This window comes from Macaca thibetana, chromosome 12, assembly GCF_024542745.1.
Source record: "Macaca thibetana thibetana isolate TM-01 chromosome 12, ASM2454274v1, whole genome shotgun sequence".
NCBI lineage: Eukaryota > Metazoa > Chordata > Mammalia > Primates > Cercopithecidae > Macaca > Macaca thibetana.
Genome location: NC_065589.1, coordinates 6,602,500 through 6,621,620, shown reverse-complemented (window position 1 = coordinate 6,621,620; position 19,121 = coordinate 6,602,500). Strand labels below are relative to the sequence as shown.

Sequence of the window (19,121 nt, the reverse complement as noted above, 5' to 3'; positions counted from 1 at the left end):
CCTGTGAGACCCCTTCTTCAGAAGGTGAATGGCAGTGACCGCCACTAAGCATTCGGTCGTACCTGCCTGCACAGTAGGCCGAGCCCTCCAGCCCTGTGACCTGGGGCTGTGCCTTTCCCTACATTTGCCTGAAGACTTGAGCCACCCTGTTTAACTCTTGGGTTTTTATAACATATCTCCTGAAGGGAGAGAGAACGTCTCAAGTCGACGTCTTCCCTGCCACAGATGTCAGCATTTCTGAGTTGATGGTTGGGAGGGTGGGGGCCTGGTGGAGTGGAGAATGTGTCCCTGGAGGGTGGGGGTCCCATCTCAGTGATCCAGCCAGGGACTGCACACAGCCTGAGTGGTGGGCCTGCTGCGCCCTTGTTAAATTGCTTCTCTTCGTAACCCAGCGTCCCGCTGTCGGTGACTTGGCGTTTTGTCCTTCCTTCTGAGAACCTGAGGTGGCATTTGCTCTTCTGGTTCCCAGGAGCTCCATTTAGAGCCTGAAACTCCCCCAAGTGTCAAAGAGAATGGACTCCTCCTTTCAAGACAGCAAAATGGCACTAGGGTTTTGCTGCTGTAGATAGTGCCTGGATCAAAAATCTGTCTGGGGAAGACAACTTCACTTTTAACAGCTCTTGGTTTTAAAACCTACCTTCTGCAACACATAGGCATGAACCGCTCCTAACCAGGGTCTCTTGATTTGACATGCTGCTAATATTTGGCTGAATCAAAGGGCTTATGGTGACTGGCATCATAGCTGCTTCAAATGGCGTCATCATTTCTCAAGGCAGAGGCCAGTTCTTGTGCTGTTTTGAGCGGCCACGTGTGAAACCCAGCAGGGCGAAGTAGACTGCTGCGCGTCGGTACTTCTTTGATGTGAGATGCGAACCTGATGACCCTGGTCCACCCCCGGCCTTCCCGAGTTCCTCTGTTGACTGTGGGGGAGTTGGAGGGCTCGGGCCAGGGAGCTCCATGGCACCCACCCGCTTCGCGCAGACAGCTCTGAGGCAACGTCGTGTGCTGCTTTGACCTTTTTTTTTCTCCCCTTTTCATTTGTTTTCTTTTCCTTTTTGTTTTCTCTCTTTTTCCCCTCTCCCCTTTCTGCTCTCGGGATGCAGCCAAACGCAAAGCATGGAAACTAAACCGTGTTGGTAGCCTGCGAAATATATACAGCAGCAGCACCAACACCGAAGGTAACGCCTCCACACCTCCACCTGCCCACACCTCCACCTGCCTCTTCCCGCCTCATCCCCTGCCCGCCCCTTCCCTTTCAACACAGGCATGGAAATGCAATTTGCCCACAGCCGCATGCTCCCTTATTGTGTTTGCAGAGTCATTCCTGTGGTCTTTTCATCTTTTTGTTTGTGTGTTTTATTTTACCATTCATGTTCCTTTCAGCTTACTTAAATTTTGACCTTTCCCTTCAGTCGTAGAGTAGTGATGTTTAAATTACTTCAGAAACCTATTTTCTCCTCTTTTTTCTTTTCCTTTATACATGTGGGCACTCAGTGTAATATTTCCCAAGTTATTACAGTTTTTAAAAGTGTTAGTATCAGGTGTAATGATCTGTAGCCAAATACAATAGTGTGCCGTGACATTTAAGTAACAGTCTTAATTTGTTTTGTGGAAGCATTCTCCATAATGCTCTCTGCAGCTCTAATCCACAGGCAAGCAGGCCCGGGCCATTTGCATGGGCTGCTATTGCTTGTAAATTCAGTATTTTGTTGTGTTTCTAAAGGTCGTTTGGTGCCAAAGTTCACAAATTGACTTGCGTTGCTTTTTTCACCGAAGACAGCCGTCATTGCTTTTGTATAATAGCAGATTGAATTTTTCCCCCACCTTCATTTGAACAACACAATTATAAATTGCCTTTTTTTTTTATGATTACAAATGTCAAGGGTCAGAATTATTTTGATGCCAGGCAAGGGAAAGCCACCACCATCCGCCCATGCACACATAAGGGAGGCGGGGGTATAGGAGGTGCGATGCAAAGCAGGTCACAATCCAGCGATCTTGGTATAATAGGGGGAAATTTTTTTTCACTTAAGTGCAAGCCAAATGGGTCAAGTAATCGCAAGCTCGTGCCCTAACACTAATTGACTTATTTGGGGATTATTATAACTGTAATATTTTTCTTAATGTCACTGTTTTCTGGGCTGTTGATTTTAGCGATTGCCAAGCCATGGCATTAAATCTCTTGTAAATTTTAAATTGCACGCTATTTCTGTAAACAAGTCCCTCTCTTCACATCCCGGTCATTAACCTTTGCTGATTTATATCGCCATCCTCTTTTTTCTTTCTTTCACAATTACTCCTGTCTTGCTGCTGAAAGCCCTGCTCTCAGCCAGGAAAAAAAAAAAAAGAAAAAGAAAGAAATCTGGAAAACAAATCTACATTTTCACTATGGCTTGTTAAAGAGCCATTTTTTAATTTTTTTTTTTTTTTTTTTTTCCATTTCTCAAGGGGAAATTGTTGTCTGTTAAGATACCAGTGGAGGCCGGGCGCGGTGGCTCAAGCCTGTAATCCCAGCACTTTGGGAGGCCGAGGCGGGCGGATCACAAGGTCAGGAGATCGAGACCACAGTGAAACCCCGTCTCTACTAAAAATACAAAAAATTAGCTGGGCGCGGTGGCGGGCGCCTGTAGTCCCAGCTACTCAGGAGGCTGAGGCAGGAGAATGGCGTGAACCCAGGAGGCGGAGCTTGCAGTGAGCCGAGATCGCGCCACTGCACTCCAGCCTGGGCAACAGCGTGAGACTCCGTCTCAAAAAAAAAAAAAAAAAAAAAAAAAAAAAGATACCAGTGGAGCTTGGCCTGGTGGGTATCTTCTTTCAAAGCACTCAAGAAACACCAAATGAAAGGAGGAAAAGAATAGAATTTAAGAAACGTCACATTCAGTATCGTTTTTGTTGCATTTTAAAGCGTATTAGTGTACTCTTTTCACTGTTTTTTAAAAGTTTTTCAACTTAGCGTGCATATCATTTCTCCTCCCTGTGTACTTACCAAATATGTTGGGGTTTTTTAATTAATTTATTTATTTTTGTATGCATGTAGGTTTGTCACAACAAGTTTGTTTATTGACTTCCAGCCTTTTAAAAAAAAAATTGTGAGGTCTGATTTCAAATGCAGTTGTATACAAAATTGGGGGATAGCAAGGGGCATACCTCCTTAGCCTTGAGGGCAAATGGTTCCCTGAGACTTGCTGGCCTTCCTGGAGACGCTGGTGGGTGACACGGGACCCAGTAGAACCAAGAGTGAGGATTTGCAGCAGTGCGAACTTCTCGGCCTTAGCTTCTCAGGTAATACACAGCATCTGCTCTGCCCAGCACCTCGGAGGGGCGGATGGTGCAAATTCCTCTCTGAAATCTGTCAGTACTGTATAGCATTGCAAACTTGGGGTCCCTCTGTCAGTAGCTATGAAAGGCATTCCTGGGGATATTAAATAGTGACTGCATATCCAATTGTCCCTCACATTTTCTCTCATTTTTCTCAGTTACAGTAAGTTTCTGTTTGGTGTTCAAGGTCATGTGTGAATTTTCAATTAAAAGACAGCATTCTTCATTTACTTTGGGTTTAAGATTAACATCTGTACACATGCAATCTCATTTCATATGGTTTTTAATAATATATTACAGAATTCAGACCAGATGCAGTGGCTCATACCTGTAATCCCAGCACTTTGGGAGGCTGAGACGGGTGGATCACCTGAGGTCAGGAGTTCGAGACCAGCCTGGCCAACATGGTGAAACCCCATCTCTACTACAAATAATTTTTTAAAATTACCCAAGCAGGCCGGGCGCGGTGGCTCAAGCCTGTAATCCCAGCACTTTGGGAGGCCGAGACGGGCAGATCACGAGGTCAGGAGATCGAGACCATCCTGGCTAACACGGTGAAACCCCATCTCTACTGAAAATACGAAAAACTAGCCGGGCGAGGTGGCGGGCGCCTGTAGTCCCAGCTACTCAGGAGGCTGAGGCAGGAGAATGGCGTAAACCCGGGAGGTGGAGCTTGCAGTGAGCTGCGATCCGGTCACTGCACTGCAGCCTGGGCGACAGAGCGAGACTCCGTCTCAAAAAAAAAAAAAAAAAACAAAACAAAAAAAATTACCCAAGCATAGTGGCGGGCACCTGTAATCCCAGCTACTCAGGAGGCTGAGGCAGGAGAATCACTTGAACCCAGGAGGCGGAGGTTGCAGTGAGCCAAGATCACTCCACTGCACTCCAGTCTGGATGACAGAGCGAGACTCCATCTCAAAAAAAAAGTACATTACAGAATTTATAAAATTATATAAAATAATTATCAAATTCCTTTCTGATTTGCAGCCTTTTGATGTGTGATGTTATCACATATTCACTGTCTATAAAGTGACCCTTCATGAAAATTTGTATCCTGAACTTTTTAGCTTTGGTTTAACCTCATGTCTTGAGTGTTACACTAAATATACTCATCCCCAAGTGGAGTACCTTTTAAAGTGGCCCACTTGAGTGATTTACTCAAAGGCACCCAAAAAACACCACCCAAGTAAGGTGGACACTAGAGTTTCCTGTGTCTAGAGGGAGAACTTGAGCTTCAGGGATAAGGGGAGACACCCGCTGGGAGATGGGAGTGGACTCAGCTGTTCTGGGACTTTCCTCGGGATCCAGGTTTAGGAGAGATGGGCAGAGCCACGGTTTGAGTCTAAGGATCTCTCTGAAGCCCTTTTTCTTCTATGTCCTCTCTCTTCCGGCCCCTGGACCACATTATCTCATTTAATCTTCACACTCCCCTTGCCAGGTAGGTATCATGTGATGGATGGGAAATTGGGATTCTGATAACTCAGGTGATTTTCTGCAGAACAAGCTAGCGTGTACCAGAGGCAGGACGTGGGCCCGGATCTCTTGACTCTGGGACCTGCTCACGGATCCACGTGGAAGGAGTTTGTGGATGGATGTCAGGAGTGGATAAAAACAAACAAAACTTGCAAGAGAAACGCACAGACCAGATTAAAAAACAAAAATATTTTATCTGTTGTCTGTCCATTATGGCTAACACTGAAACCGAGATAGAAACTTTGGATATATATGATTGCACTAATGTACAAACTTTTGTTGCTTTTTAACAATGAACTTTCTCAAGATGGGTGAAATTGAATATTCTTCAACCAGAATGCAGCTGTAACTTTTCCATCTCAGGAGCTTGTGAATGGAAGGGTGTCTTAATGATATGATCCTCCAATAAACTGCTGACTCCCAACCCAACGGAGAAAAAGCTCTAAATACCAGATGACTGAGGCTAGACTCACACATGTTCAACTCTAAAGTAAGTGTATTGGAGAAAGAACAAAGTGGACCAAGTGGCGGAAGAGTGGACGTTGTGCAAGAGGAAACTCGGGAGGGAGGCCTCTGATCACTGCACGGCAGGGCAGAATTGCACAACACCTGGACCCATCTCCAGGCCTTGCCTGCCCCATGCCACTAAACACAGATGATGTTGTCAACCGCTGTGAGTTGGGTGAACACATGGGCTCTTTCAAGAGCGTTTAAGCTCACTGTGTTTGCAGAAGAAAAGTACTTCCAGTACCTAAACAGATAAAGGAGAGAGGTTTTAGGAAACAAGGGGGCACTTCTTGGGGTACCAAGCCCATTCCTTGGCAGCAGAACGAATACTTAAGATAGGCCTCTTCACACAGGTGATGACGCTTGCATGCAAGTGTTAGCGAGATTCAGTATTGGCCTAAAGTCCTAATTGGAGCCTGTCTATAAAGGCTCATTTCTGTGGATTTAGAGCTCGCCCCAGCAACAGACCTGGGAAACCTCTGCTTTGGGTACTTCTCTTCACCACAGTGGGCCAGATTGCTGGAACCCAGTCTCCCTGACACTGGGATTCCAAGCATGAGCGTGGCCATGGAGAAACAGCAAACCTCCTTTTGGAGATTTCCTCACAGACACAGCTTCGAGCCTCAGGCCTGCAGTCAGACCCGCACCTGCCTTCTCCACTGAACAGCCCAGATGGTCACTGTTTCTCTGAGCAGATGTGAGCAGGCCTAACACGTGGGCCATTCCCTCTACCACTCGTATTCTTGGTCACAGTTCTGAGACTTCAACTCATTCACAGTTAAACAAATTACAGACCCACATCTGAGAATGATGGTCTTGCTGAGTGTGAGGTAGGCCTGCCTGCTTGTTCCTGACTCAGCTCCCTGCCGGGATGCGCCATTTCCTGTGCTGGGTGCTGGGGCAATGGAGAGGGTAAGGGTGCACCCACCTACTGCCCTCAGGGAGCTTACTGTCAGTCTAGGAGGCTGCACAAAGGATCTCTTGCAGAAGGAGGGAGGAGGCCCTGGAGGCTCTGGGGGCTTTGTGGAGAGCGGAAATACATTTAATTTAGGGGTCAGGACAGGTATCACGGCCTGCGGGATGTGACAGGAACCACAGCGACCGCATCCTCGGCACTGAGCAATTTCCTGCATCCTGTCGTGCACCCCTAGCAGAGGGAGATCTTTTCCTCCTTGTTTTATAAAAGAAGAAACTGAGCCTGGGAGAAGGGCAGGCGTGAGCCCCAGGAGCTCTCAGGGAGATGGGGCTGGAATTCTGGGTGGAGGCAGCAGCCTGCACCTGGACGGGGCTCAGTACAGAGCCTGCCGCGCCCTTAGGCTTGAGTGTGAGGTATGTGCAGAGGATTCTTCTGGGACCGGGACCGGTGGAGGGGACTAGATGATCCACAGATCTGCAGACAGCCATCGTCGTCATCTCCAGCAGAGGAAGAAGGCAGCCCTGCTTGACCATCTGTGACCCATCGTGTTGTGTGTTTCCTGAAGGACTCACTGCAGTGTCTGATCAAGGCCCCCGCCAAATGCCCCAGCAGTCTCCCCAGTGCCCCGTGTAGGTCCCCACTGTGTGAGGCTGCCTTCCAGAACCTGCTCTCTGCAGTGAGCATTCTCCGGGCTCACACGGGGTTCTCTTTCACACTGAATCACTGCTCTTGTTTGTACAAGGCAGGCGTTGGCACCAGACTCAAGCCCAAATCTTAACTCAAGTGGTCTTGGTTCAGTCCCACATCCCCACTTCATAGCTCTAACCTTGGGTTCTTGATGTGTCTTCCCTGTACCTCGGTTTCCCCACCTATAAACTGGGGTGATGACGCCCACTGCACAGGGTGTGGGGAGGAGTCAGCAAGCTAACATACCTAGAGTCGTGGAACATGGCCCCTGCATTGGTCCTTGCCTGGGACCAGAAGCCCCAGTACTCAAGTACCCAGATTCTCTCGTTATTCAAAGAAAATTGCAGTGCTTGCACGTTGTTCATGTAGCCAGGAACAGAGATTTGATAAGAAGCGTTGCCTGTGAAGCATAGGGGGGGAATTTAGAAATGAAACTTAATCTGTTTTCTAGACTTTTAAACCTACCCTCCTGCTTCCATTTGCTTTCTCCATCTGAGAAGAATCGTCAGTTGTAGAAATTTGGCTAAAAGCGTGAGCTGTCGAGTCACACGCGCCTGGGTCTCATCCCCTCTCTGCCACTTCCCAGCTCTGTGGCTTGGGATGCTTTCCTGGATCTGTCCTTCCTCTCTGCTCTTTTCTTCCTCTCGCACGGAGACAATGAAACCTACCTTGAAGGGTGATTGAAGAAGAAATGAAGTGAAGCCTGTGAAGCGCTTCCCACAGAGCTTGGCACGTGGGTAAGCTGGCCACCGTGGCTGCTATTAAATTGCTATACAGACTTATTTAATAGAAAAATGACCCAAAGACTCCATGGAGAATATCTGTGGACTATTCGGTGGGCCTTTTTCATGTATCAGTGCAGAGCAGAGCGGGCCAAAGCCAGCCCTCCTCAGTGATGAGCAGCACCAACTAAGAACTAATGCAGGTAGGCCGGGCGCAGCGGCTCACTCCCGTAACCCCAGCACTTTGGGAGGTCGAGGTGGGCGGATCACTTGAGGTCAGGCATTCGAGACCAGCCTGGTCAACGTGGTGAAACCCCGTCTCTACTAAAAATACAAAAAGTAGCTGGGCGTGGTGGTGCATGCGTGTAATGCCAGCTACTTGGGAGGCTGAGGCACAAGAATCTCTTGAACCAGGGAGGCAGAGGTTGCAGTGAGCCAAGATCGTGCCACTACACTCCAACCTGGGCGACAGAGCAAGACTCTGTCTCAAAAAAAAAAAAAAAAAAAAAAAAAAAAAAAAAAAAAAAAAAAACACTAATGCAGATAACTTCAGATTTGGGAAACGCTTGCATGGGAAAAAACTAATGCAGGTAACTTCAGATTTAGGAAACCCTTACACGGAGAATAACTAGAATTGACATTTTGGGGAGAGAAGCAAGATTGCCCATTTTTCTAGCCCCCTCCTTTTGAAAGGATGACAGTCTTGGGCATCACCTCGGCGCTGGGCAGCACCTAGGAGGGGAAGCCCCCCGTGGACAGTGGAGGGTGCCACTGCAGGTTCCTGGTGAGCCCAGGGGCCGGGTCTCGTGATGGCCATGCTGGACTCTTGCAGAGGAACCCGCCCTAGGCCTGCCCAGCGTGGCCGTGTTCACTTATTCCTATAAATAGGAGCCCAAGGGGACCTCTGCAAAGTGGGGAGTGTGTCAGGATGAGTAACAAATGGTTACCGCTTAGGAACGAGATAAATCACGACACGCGCCTCTCATTGCTTTCTCTTTCTAAACTGAACACTTGGGCCTGGAGCTTTCACAGGGTGTCTGGGACGGAGAAAGTATAAGGGAGACCTCAACACTCACCCCTGCCATATCGCAAAATGTTTTCAATTTGCAGTCAGGTAACTTTTTTTTTTCCCCCCCCAAGAGCTTTGTTTTGGCGTCTTTTCTTAATTTAAGACATGCATGGGCCAGGCACAGTGACTCACATCTCTAATCCCATCACTTTGGGAGGCTGAGGTGGGTGGATTGCCTGAGTTCCGGAATTCAAGACCAGCCTGGGCAACGAATTTTTCTCTACAAAAAATACAAAAATTAGCCAGGCGTGGTGGCACACGCCTGTAGTCCCAGCTACTCGGGAGGCTGAGGTGGGAGGAGCACTTGAGCCCAGGAGGTGGAGGTTACAGTGAGCCGAGATGATGCCCTTGTCCTCCAGCCTGGGCGACAGAGACCCTGTCTCAGAAAAGAAAAAAAAAAAAAAAAAAAAAAAAAAAGGCACATATGGCATCCTACAGATCTGGAAGCCAAAGCTTTCAAATGGAGTTTCTTTACACGTAGCCCTTGAACTGCTCTCCCAACTCTTTATGATGTGTTTGAAAAACAAAAGCGTCCTTTGTACGTCATGAGAACCTTCCCGGGGAATATTTAGTAGTTAAACGTTCCTAACCTTGTAATTTACCTGTGGGGATTTGCTTCTTCGCAGAATTAATCACACTCTTCTAAATTAAGCCACAGGACAACACTTCTGTTGGACTCTCTTGGCTTAACAAAGATATTGACCAAATTCGGAGTTTCCAAAAATAGTTACCTGAGAACCGTGAACTGCGTGTGTTTATAATGACCTTTTGTTTTTGTTTAAAATTAATAACTTCTCAATTATAGTAAGGGGTGGGCTTTATGTGTTATTTTCCATAGGTCTTGGTTCTGTACAACCCTGGTCCATGTTCTCCAGGCTTGCCTGCTTCGTCTTTTTTTTTGGGGGGGGCAGGGTGTCTCACTCTGTTGCCCAGGCTGGAGTGCAGTGGCACAATCTCCGCTCGCTGCAGCCTCCATCTCCAGGGTTCAAGTGATTCTCATGCCTCGGCCTGCTGAGTAGCTGGGATTACAGACACCCGCCACCACACCCAGCTACTTTCTGTGTTTTTAGTAGAGATGGGGTTTTGCCATGTCACGCAGGCTGCTCCCGAACTCCTGACCTCAAGTGATCTGCCCCCACTGGGCCTCTCGCAGTGTTAGGATTACAGGCTTGAGCCACTGCACCCGGCCAGCAGGCTTTCTTTCACATCAATCTTTTCCTACAAAAACTGGAGAAAATTTGAAAATAAAAACTGACTTTTTAATACTGCGCTTTGGCTGACATCTTAATGTGTGCACTTTTTGTCATAGTTGGGTAAAATATCTAAGCCACGTGCCTATGTAATAGATGCTTTTAAAACAGAAATATTGGAGGATTTTACAAAGTATACGACGGAAAATAGCATTAAAGCCCGGGTGGGTGCCTGACATTGCCACACGTTGCCGCTTAGGGTATGGGTCGTGGTAGAGGGAGAGAGACCACAAGGTAGCGAGGACATTCCGTCTGAGTCTCCAACCCCGTTGCATTGACAGTGGCTACCTGGAGAACTGTGTGAAGAGGAATTCTGGGGCTGCACCAGCCTCTTCAGGAACAGTTAGGAATGTCTGTTTCTCAAAGAAAAGGAGAGAGAGCTTCCCTTTGTCATCCCAGATCCAGCGTGGTACCTCCCTTGCAGATAAAGCTGAAATCAGAAAGATGAAGTGGGCTGTTCATGGGCACCAGTCCGTCAATGGCAGAGTGGGAAGTAGGTTCCAGGAGAGAGAACCCCAGAATTGGAGCTCCGGTTCGGACAGAACTGGGAGAACCCATAGCGAAAACTCACTTGTTAAAAGGGAAAAAAGAAAAAAGGCTTGGCGGAAGGTAAGCATCGGTGGTAATGTGTTCACCAGGGCTTTGTGGTGTGTCCTAAAACAGAAGTCCCAATTCTTTTACCAAGGGCAGGAGTGGAGAAGATGGTTATTTTCTGCTCAGGCCTTGGCTATTGTATTGTCCCGCCATTTTGCAGAGTGGAGAAGATGGTAATTTTCTGCTCAGGCCTTGGCTATTGTATTGTCCCGCCATTTTGCAGTGGTGCCATCTGGAGGCCTCTGGGCTTGGTAGATCCTGGACTCTTCGTGCAGCGAACATGCCCATCCTCCACCCTGAGCGTGTCATCTCTGCACCGTTGCGATAGCACATTTCGTTTTCATCATGGGTTTGTCATTAAATATGTCACAAAGGATGCTTAGCCTTGTGGATGGAACACTGGGTGGGCCTCAGGATCCTGGATTTCAGGCTATAGGGCACCCTGGGAGAACCTCCTCTCTCCCCAGGACCCAGATTCTCATCCGGTCATTGAAGAACTTGGAGTGAGTGACTTCTACATCCTCCTCGAGCCTTTTTTGATTCAGATGAGAAACAGATCTCGGCATTGCACCTGCACCCATCAGTAATTTTTTTTTTTTTTTTTTTTTTGAGACGGAGTCTCGCTTTGTCACCCAGGCTAGAGTGCAGTGGCGTGATCTTGCACCTGCACCCATCAGTAGTTTTTTCTTTTTTTTTTTTTTTTTTTTTTTTTTGGAGACGAAGTCTTGTTTTGTCACCCAAGCTGGAGTGCAGTGGCGTGATCTTGGCTCACTACAACCTCCGCCTCCCAGGTTCAAGTAGTTCTCCTGCCTCAGCCTCCCGAGTAGCTCGGACTATAGGCGCACACCACCACGCCCAGCTAATTTTTTTTATTCGTATTTTAGTAGAGATGGGGTTTCATCATGTTGCCCAGGCTGGTCTCGAACTCCTGAGCTCAGGCAGTCTGCCCACCTCAGCCTCCCAAAGTGTTAGGATTACAGGCATGAGCCACTGCGCCCAGCCCCATCAACAGCTTTGAGCCATTTTGCGTCATAGTCCAGGACACAGATCCAGGTCCTCTTGGTCTTTGCAAGAGCACAGTGCAGTTGTCCTCTTCCCTAAACCCCTTACCCGAGACCTGTGCCTCTGTGCCTCCCTCCTTCCCTCGCCTGGCACCCACGCTCCCCCATGCATCCTTGTCAGATGCCTCCTGTTGAAAGCAACTTCCAAATGTGAAACGGTTTTCAGCTGTTTTTAGCCCTTTAACCCTTTGTCTGCTAGAATTCCGCCAAAAAATAATTGATGACGGATTGGCCCATTAACCTTTAAGAAAAAAAAAAGTTTGACAGCCTGGATTCGTGTAATGAGGAGGGATTCCTTGTGAAATCAGTCTGATGGCTGAGTTTCTTGCCCCTAAGGAGGCAAAATTAGCCCCACGGGGCCTCGTCTGCATAGAAACTGGACACAATTAGTGTAATATCCGGTGTTATTAATGTCGTTTGGAATAATTGGGCAGGTTGATTTCGACAGGTTCATGGTGCTAAAATACTATTATAGTGGACCTTTCCACAGCTAACCGTTAAACACAGAAAACTGTTTAAATCCCTGTGAGCCCAATCACAAAACTTTATTAAACAGCCAAGCCCTGGAATGTCACACGGGGAAACAGCACACCGTCCGTTACTTCAGGCTTTGGGGCGTGGTGGCGTTTTGATTTTTCAGGAGCAGGGGGATTAATTTTGCTGTCTGTGCGTGTATCTGAAACTTCAACATGCTTTTAATAGATATACCATCAGGAACTTCTACAACCCAAAATCCGTTTTTACAGTGAATGAAATAGAAGCCACTGCAATTGTCACTAATAGGAAGTTTGTATTAGTGAAATGACACCACGAAAAATGAAAGCTCGGAACGGGGCATCCTCACGGGTTCGTGCTTGTTCTGCACGTTTGAAGTGAGGGTGGCAGTGGAGAGTAATGCTCAGCTCTGTCTCTGACTGATGGGCCTCACACTGCCAATTACTGTTTTGATCATTTTTAATTTAGTTGCTCATAAGTAAAATGTCATCACCATGCCACTTCGTAATGTGCTGCAGCCCTTCGGGGCCATTGGTGATTTGAATAAGGCTCTATCATCTGCTAAAAATTCTTCTTTGAACCTCAGGAGGAGCGCATGTTCCTGTTCTCTCCACACAGAAAAAGGGAAAACACTTGGGTCCAAAAATCTATTCACTGTTTACATAATGAGTGTAAATGGTCACACCAAAGTGTAAACACGGATTAAATCTTGAGATTTGCTAGGTGTTGACCTAATAATGTCACCAGAGCAGCACATAGGAGATCACCACGAGGATAGGTCTTCTCCACTGGATTAGTCAGAACTGGGTTTAGTAACGACAGAAATCCAATTTTAAAAGAGTGAGACACTGGGCATGGTGGCTTACGCCTGTAATCCCAGCTACTCAGGAGGCTGAGGCAGGAGAATCACTTGAACCCCGGAGGCGGAGGTTGCAGTGAGCTGAGATTGTGCCACTGCACTCCAGCCTGGGTGACAGACAGAATGAGACTCCTTCTCGGATAGATGGATGGATGTCTCATGTAACCAACTGTAGGACAGGCAGGTGGAGCTTCAGGGACCTCAGAGGCACCAGGCTCCCTGCCACCTCCCATCCCTGGCTTCACTCTGCTGGGCAGTAGCATTCGTACCTGTCCACAGGGAGTGGCCCGATAGCAGAAGTGTTCCTTCCCATGGAGCGGGCAGAGGCACCTGCACCGGTGGGCCACGTCCTGACAGGTCCCAGATAAGAGGGGAAGGCACTCGATGGACCCAACTCAGATGTGAAACGCTGGAGGACACTTGATGATGCGCCCCCACCAGGACTGATCAGAGCGGCCAGGGTCATCACATGCTCCAGTTGACAGACACAGATGGGGCCACCATCCCTGCCCCCCGTGCTGGCCAGGGAGCCAAACAGCCAGCAGGTGGCACATGGAAGGCCCAGAGGACCACCACCTCTGGGCACCGTGTCCCCAGCATTTACCAGACTGGCCTGATTGTGTGACCCGACATCAGTTAGAAAGAAGTATGACAGACCGGGCGCGGTGGCTCACGCCTGTAATCCCAGCATTTTGGGAGGCCGAGGTGGGCAGATCACCCAAGGTCAGGAGTTCGAGACCAGCCTGGCCAACATGGCAAAACCTCATCTCTACTAAAAATACAAAAATTAGCTGGTCATGGTGGCAGGCGCCTGCAATCCCAGCTACTCGGGAGGCTGAAGCAGAGAATCACTTGAACCTGGGAAGGGGAGGTTGCAGTGAGCTGAGATCACGCCATTGCACTCGAGCCTGGGCTACAGAGTGAGAATCCATCTCAGAAAAAAAAAGAATAACAGTAGCACAAGCTGTTGAGGGATTTCTGGGGAAACTACTTTCAAAAGGCCCAACCATCTTGCTCTCTTGGCATGAGGAATAGGAGAAGATAATGGAAAGCCACCGGAGACCCTTCCGGCCCCTACGCCATCTTTGATTCCCAAGGAGAGCTCCTTCTTTTTAACGTTAATTTGTTTTTAGGAAATGGAGGAAGAGTACTGCCACTTTAAGAGAGGAAAATGATTACACGCAATAATGGCTGTAAAGTCCTGGCGTTGTGCCTGATACGGAATTTGGAGCCCAGCGGTGTTATTTTTTGTATTTATTATTCCGTGCAGTAGATTTGTTACAGATAAACAGATTTCCTGGAAGTTGTAACATGACTGTGCAGTTGCTCTGTAATCCTTGTGCTTATTTTTTTAATCTTGGGAGGCAGAGAAAAGTCACATGGCAGATATCAATTAGATCTGAAACTCTGCGTGTGGGTATTCAGCTATTACTCTCCCTGAAAATAAAAAAATAAAGCCACCTAAAGACAGGATCCTAGGAAACACATGGGCCTAACATAGCTGGATTCCACTCGGCAGTGTTGGTGTAGAGGGGCCTTAATTAGGCTCTGTGCTCAGATGTTAATCCTTCCTCAGGAAGCAAGGGCCAGCTGTTCAGATCCTTGTCATAGATTTCAGGGCCTGAAAATCCAAAAGAAGGCACAGGGTAGCCCCCTGCTGGGGCCCGCCTCTGCATGGAGCGTGTAGGGTTCCATCTCCCGCCTCTGTCCTGCCTCCCCCAGGGCAGACTGAGCCTCTCCCCTCCAGGTGTCCCAGACGTTTGCAACACAGTTCAGCCCCGGTCCCCATCAGCACAGCCTGCCTGGGAGAAGCCAGCCCAGGGTCAGCAGCACCATTGCCTCTTGATTTGGGAGCTGGTGCTGGACCCTGCATTGACGAGACAGAGGGGGCCATCTTCTGCTTCTCCAGGTATAGGCTGAACCATCCAGTCAAAACAGAACGGAAACCCCAAAGAGCCGTTCATCGGCCTCTCACTGCATTCACTGCATGGTGAACTGCCACTCACACGGAAAAGCGTGGCGTTAAGACCTGCCCTGTGATCACAGGGCCTTTGTGCGTGCTTCGTACACGTCAGAGACTAGACCATACCCAAGGATCACAGAGATGGCACAGCTTCCTGCTCACCACACTTTATCACCGAGCTGTTGATCCTGAGGATTGCAATTCTTGTCTTCATTTCTTCATTATTTGTATAATCCTGTGCTTTTCCAGGTTTAGAGTTATCGCACAGGACTCCCCCTCGAAAAAAGAATATCTTAAGTGAGCCTAGGGTTGCACAGTTGGTTCTTAGTTGGGAAGCGAAGCTTAGCGGTGCTTTCCTGGGTCAGCAGGGCCTATCATGGGGCTGGCCTTCCTAATCCATGCCTTTACCTGAAGCTGGTGTCCATCAGCCTGGATCCCGGAGTGTCTTGCGTCTGTTTCCTCTTTACTCTGCTGGGCCTTGTTGGTGTTTCATGGTAATTAGCCAATTAGCCAGGGTTTCATTCTCCAAGAGAGGAGGCCTGAACCTGAGCAGGCCACCCTCGGACTCTGGCTAATCCGTCACCTCCAGGCAAAGTGTGAAGTCTTCTCTTTACCACCTCTTCTGAGCGGCTGCGGATGCCAAGTGGTTCTTTATGTTACTTTTAGGGAAGTATTTAGCTCATTCACGAGTCTGTGTGTCTCTCCTTTTCTACTCACAGATATAAATATATGCCCATTATTTGGGAAGGCCTGCTTAAATACGATTTTTGTTTGCTAGTGTACATACAGAAATGCAATTAATATTTCTGTATTCATTTGTATCTTGCCCATTTGCCAACTGCTGTTAGGTTTTTAATAATCTGTAGGTGATTTGGGGTTTTCTGTGAAGACAGTCACATACCTTGTGAATGTCTTTATCTTCCTTTCCAATCTCTCGGTCTTTTATTTCCTTATTTTTGTCTTGCTACACCGGGTAGCAGGGACGAAAAAAAGCAGTTACGGTGGGTGTCCTTGTCTTGAGCATCCTGTAACTGAGTGTTCAAAGGTATGTTTCTAACATCTCACCCTTAGGATTAGTGACACTGTGGTTTTAGGGAGAGATCGTCTCTGTCCAAGGGAAGGGGGTTCTCTTCTATTCCTCGTTGGCTAAGAAGTTTTAATCATGCTTCTTTTATTTTTTTTTTTTCTTTCTGCTGGTTGAGAAATTGCACATTCGACTTCTTTTCTTGCAGAAGTTTACCATATAGACTTAATTTACCAACATGTGAAGTGAGTCCTTAACCTCCCCCAGTAGAGCAGTCCAAGGCCCCTATGACATCCTAACTCCCATGTCCTCACCGCCACTCTCACGTTCTCCAGCATTTTGACTTTTCCCATGGTAGGCATGTCATTAGCAGTTTTAGTCGGTATTGTTTTTGTTTAGATTTTTGTTTTTACGTATTTATCAGTTCCTTTGCTCATCAACCCGTCTTTCACAAACCTGCCTTCTAGGATCTTCCTGAAGTACATCTTTTCTTTTTTTTTGAGATGAAGTCTTGCTTTGTCACCCAGGCTGGAATTCAGTGGCGTGATCTCAGCTCACTGCAACCTCTGCCTCCCGGGTTCAAGTGATTCTCCTTTCTCAGCCTCCTAAGTAGCTGGTATTACAGGTGCATGCCACCATGCCCAGCCAATTTTTTTTTTTTTTTTTTTTTTTTTTTTTGGTGTTTTAGTTGAGACAAGGTTTTGCTATGTTGGCCGGGCAGGTCTTGAACTCCTGACCTCAGATGATCCACCTGCCTCGACCTCTCAAAGTGTTGGGATTACAGGCGTGAGCCACTGTGCCTGGCCCTGAAATATATCATTTAGTAATTTCCCTAGTGGACGTCTATTGGTAATAAGCGCTTTGGGGGTTTTTTGCAGAAAAATTATATTTCATTCTTTCTTTTCTCTTTCCCTTTCTTTTCTCTTCCTTTCTTTTCTTCTCTGCTCTTTTCTTTTCTGATTTTTCTTTCATAGGGTCTCACTCTGTGACCCAGGCTGGAGTACAGTGGTGTGATCACAGCTCACTGCAGCCTCCATCTCCCAGGCTCAAGTGATCCTCCCACCTCAGCCTCCCAAGTAGCTGGGGCTACAGGTGCAAGCCACCATGCCTGGCTAATTTTCAAATTTTTTGTAGAGATGAGGTCTCACTATGTTGCCCAGACCAGTCTTGAACTCCTGGGCTCAAGTGAATCTCCCACCTCACATCCCAAAGTGCTGAGATGGCAGACGCGATCCCCTGCACCTGGCCTGTATTTCATTCTTGTTCTTCAGAGTGAATCTCAAGAATTTTCCTGAGTCTCAAGTCTACACTGTTATTTTCCCTTGAGGATATTATTCCACACTCTCGCGACTCTGACTGTTACTCTTAACAAGTCTGTGATCCGTCTTAATATTTGTTTAAGAGCAATCTGTCTCTAGAGACGGGGTTTTACCATGCTGACTAGGCTGGTCTTGAACTCGTGACACCTTAGGTGATCCACTAGTCTCAGCCTCCCAAAGTGCTGGGATTACAGGCGTGAGCCACTGTGCCCGGCCTATATCAGTAATGCTTTGGATCGAAATCTGCTGTCTTGTTTGCAGTGTGTTGGGTGACCTCTGGTTTTGAGTTCAGATGTAATTGGTCTCCGCCCATGGGAAGCTTTCCTGTAGAGAAGATACCAGAAGCCAGGGGAGCTCTGAGACTTGGGGCTTCCCAGCTCCTGTCCTTGCAGGATTGCCGGGTGCTGGACCCTGGGTTTATGTTTCCTGTCTTAGGACCTTATCTGTTGTGCTACCAAAGGTGTTTGCCTCTCAGGGTAGCCTTCACTTTTGCCGGTTTTTAGCACTTTAGGCTCACAGTTCTAGTTTCAGCTCGTGTATTTGATTTGGGGAGGGAGAAGGAGGGTCCTCTTGGAGGTCAGGCCTCACTGTGGACTGCTGTGTTGTGAAGCAGTCAGCTTGGAAGGGAAGCCAGGCCCCAGGAACAAGGGAGAAGTGCTTAAGTGTTGGGGAGGGGAGCAACTGCACAAACTTCCTACACGGTAAACTCAGAGAAGGATTAAAGCTGGGCCAGAGCCAATTTCACAGTCAGGCAAGGGCTGAAAGTAGAAGGACGTGGAAGGGTACAGATTGGCGGATATTGCTAAGCAGGGCTGTGACTGATGAGATGGCAGTAGGAAGAGGGAGAGGGAGGAGTCCAGGTAATTTTGAGATTTTATGATTAGAATAGCATTGTAATCATTAAGAGAAATACAGAACCCCAAGAGGAGCATTTGAAAATTCTAGCAAATCTATGTGATGCGTGTTAAATTTGATATGAGGACAAAGTATTTGAGAAACAATCCATAGGCATTTAAAATTCCAAAACCGATTAGATATATGAATTAGTTATATATGTGTGTGTGTATATATGTATATATATGTATATATATGTATATATGAACTGTACATGTCTGTAGGAAGTGACTGACTAAGCTTCGGAAGGAAAGGAACCCTTAAGAAGGAGGGAGGAGGAAGGAGGAACATTAAACTTGAAGTTTGCCTTCACTAAAGGCCACATGCAGAGGAACCAGGGAGGAGAAAGAGAAGCAGTGATCAGAAAGCTGGAAAGAGAACTATAGTTGCACAGTGAGAAGATGGTAAGCACGCCACGGGCACCCCTCCTTGCCCTGGGGTAGACATTGCTAGCTAATCACAGATCCTTCTCCAGGAGCCTGGAGCCAGCCTTGGAGATCTCAACACAGAACTCTCTGCAGCTGCTCAAAGCTGCCTGCATTGAGAACACAGATGCAAGATGGTTCTCAGCTATCTTGCATTACTCCCACAGGATCTCAGAATTGCAAGGGCCCTCCCAGTCACCTGTGAGATGCTGAATTCCCACCAGTCTCCCTCTGAAAGGGCCACATTCAAGGGCCTGAAACTCCCAAGGGAGCAGAACCCATAAGCTCCATCTATGGATAGTTGTGAGAGGGAAAGAATCTTCCACTTGCGGGGTCTCCATCATTTTTTTCTGTCCTGGGTTGACTCCAGGGCACCCAGAACAGGTGTCATCCGTCTTCCATCAGACAGAAGTCCCCTGTGCTCAGAGTCCCCAGTGAGCAGTCCCTGGCATTGGGCTCTCACTGTGGTGCCTGCTGGCTACCACCCTGAGTGATGGAGACAGGACCACCTCCTCACCATTGTGGATGACACACTCACAGCCTTC

General features: G+C 47.7%; 1 protein-coding gene across 5 annotated transcripts in view; it reads left to right on the top strand.

Moving 5' to 3' along the window:
* Positions 1-19,121, top strand: part of AGAP1 (ArfGAP with GTPase domain, ankyrin repeat and PH domain 1) — a 469,017-nt gene that overhangs the window by 347,853 nt on the left and 102,043 nt on the right. For 3 of the 5 annotated variants that reach the window (XM_050751653.1, XM_050751648.1, XM_050751651.1), the window contains one exon: positions 1,104-1,178. The exons of the other annotated variants lie outside the window; for them this stretch is intronic. In XM_050751653.1, the coding sequence (XP_050607610.1) occupies positions 1,104-1,178 (75 nt within the window). The remainder of the gene's footprint in view (positions 1-1,103; positions 1,179-19,121) is intronic. 5 annotated transcript variants of the gene reach the window in all.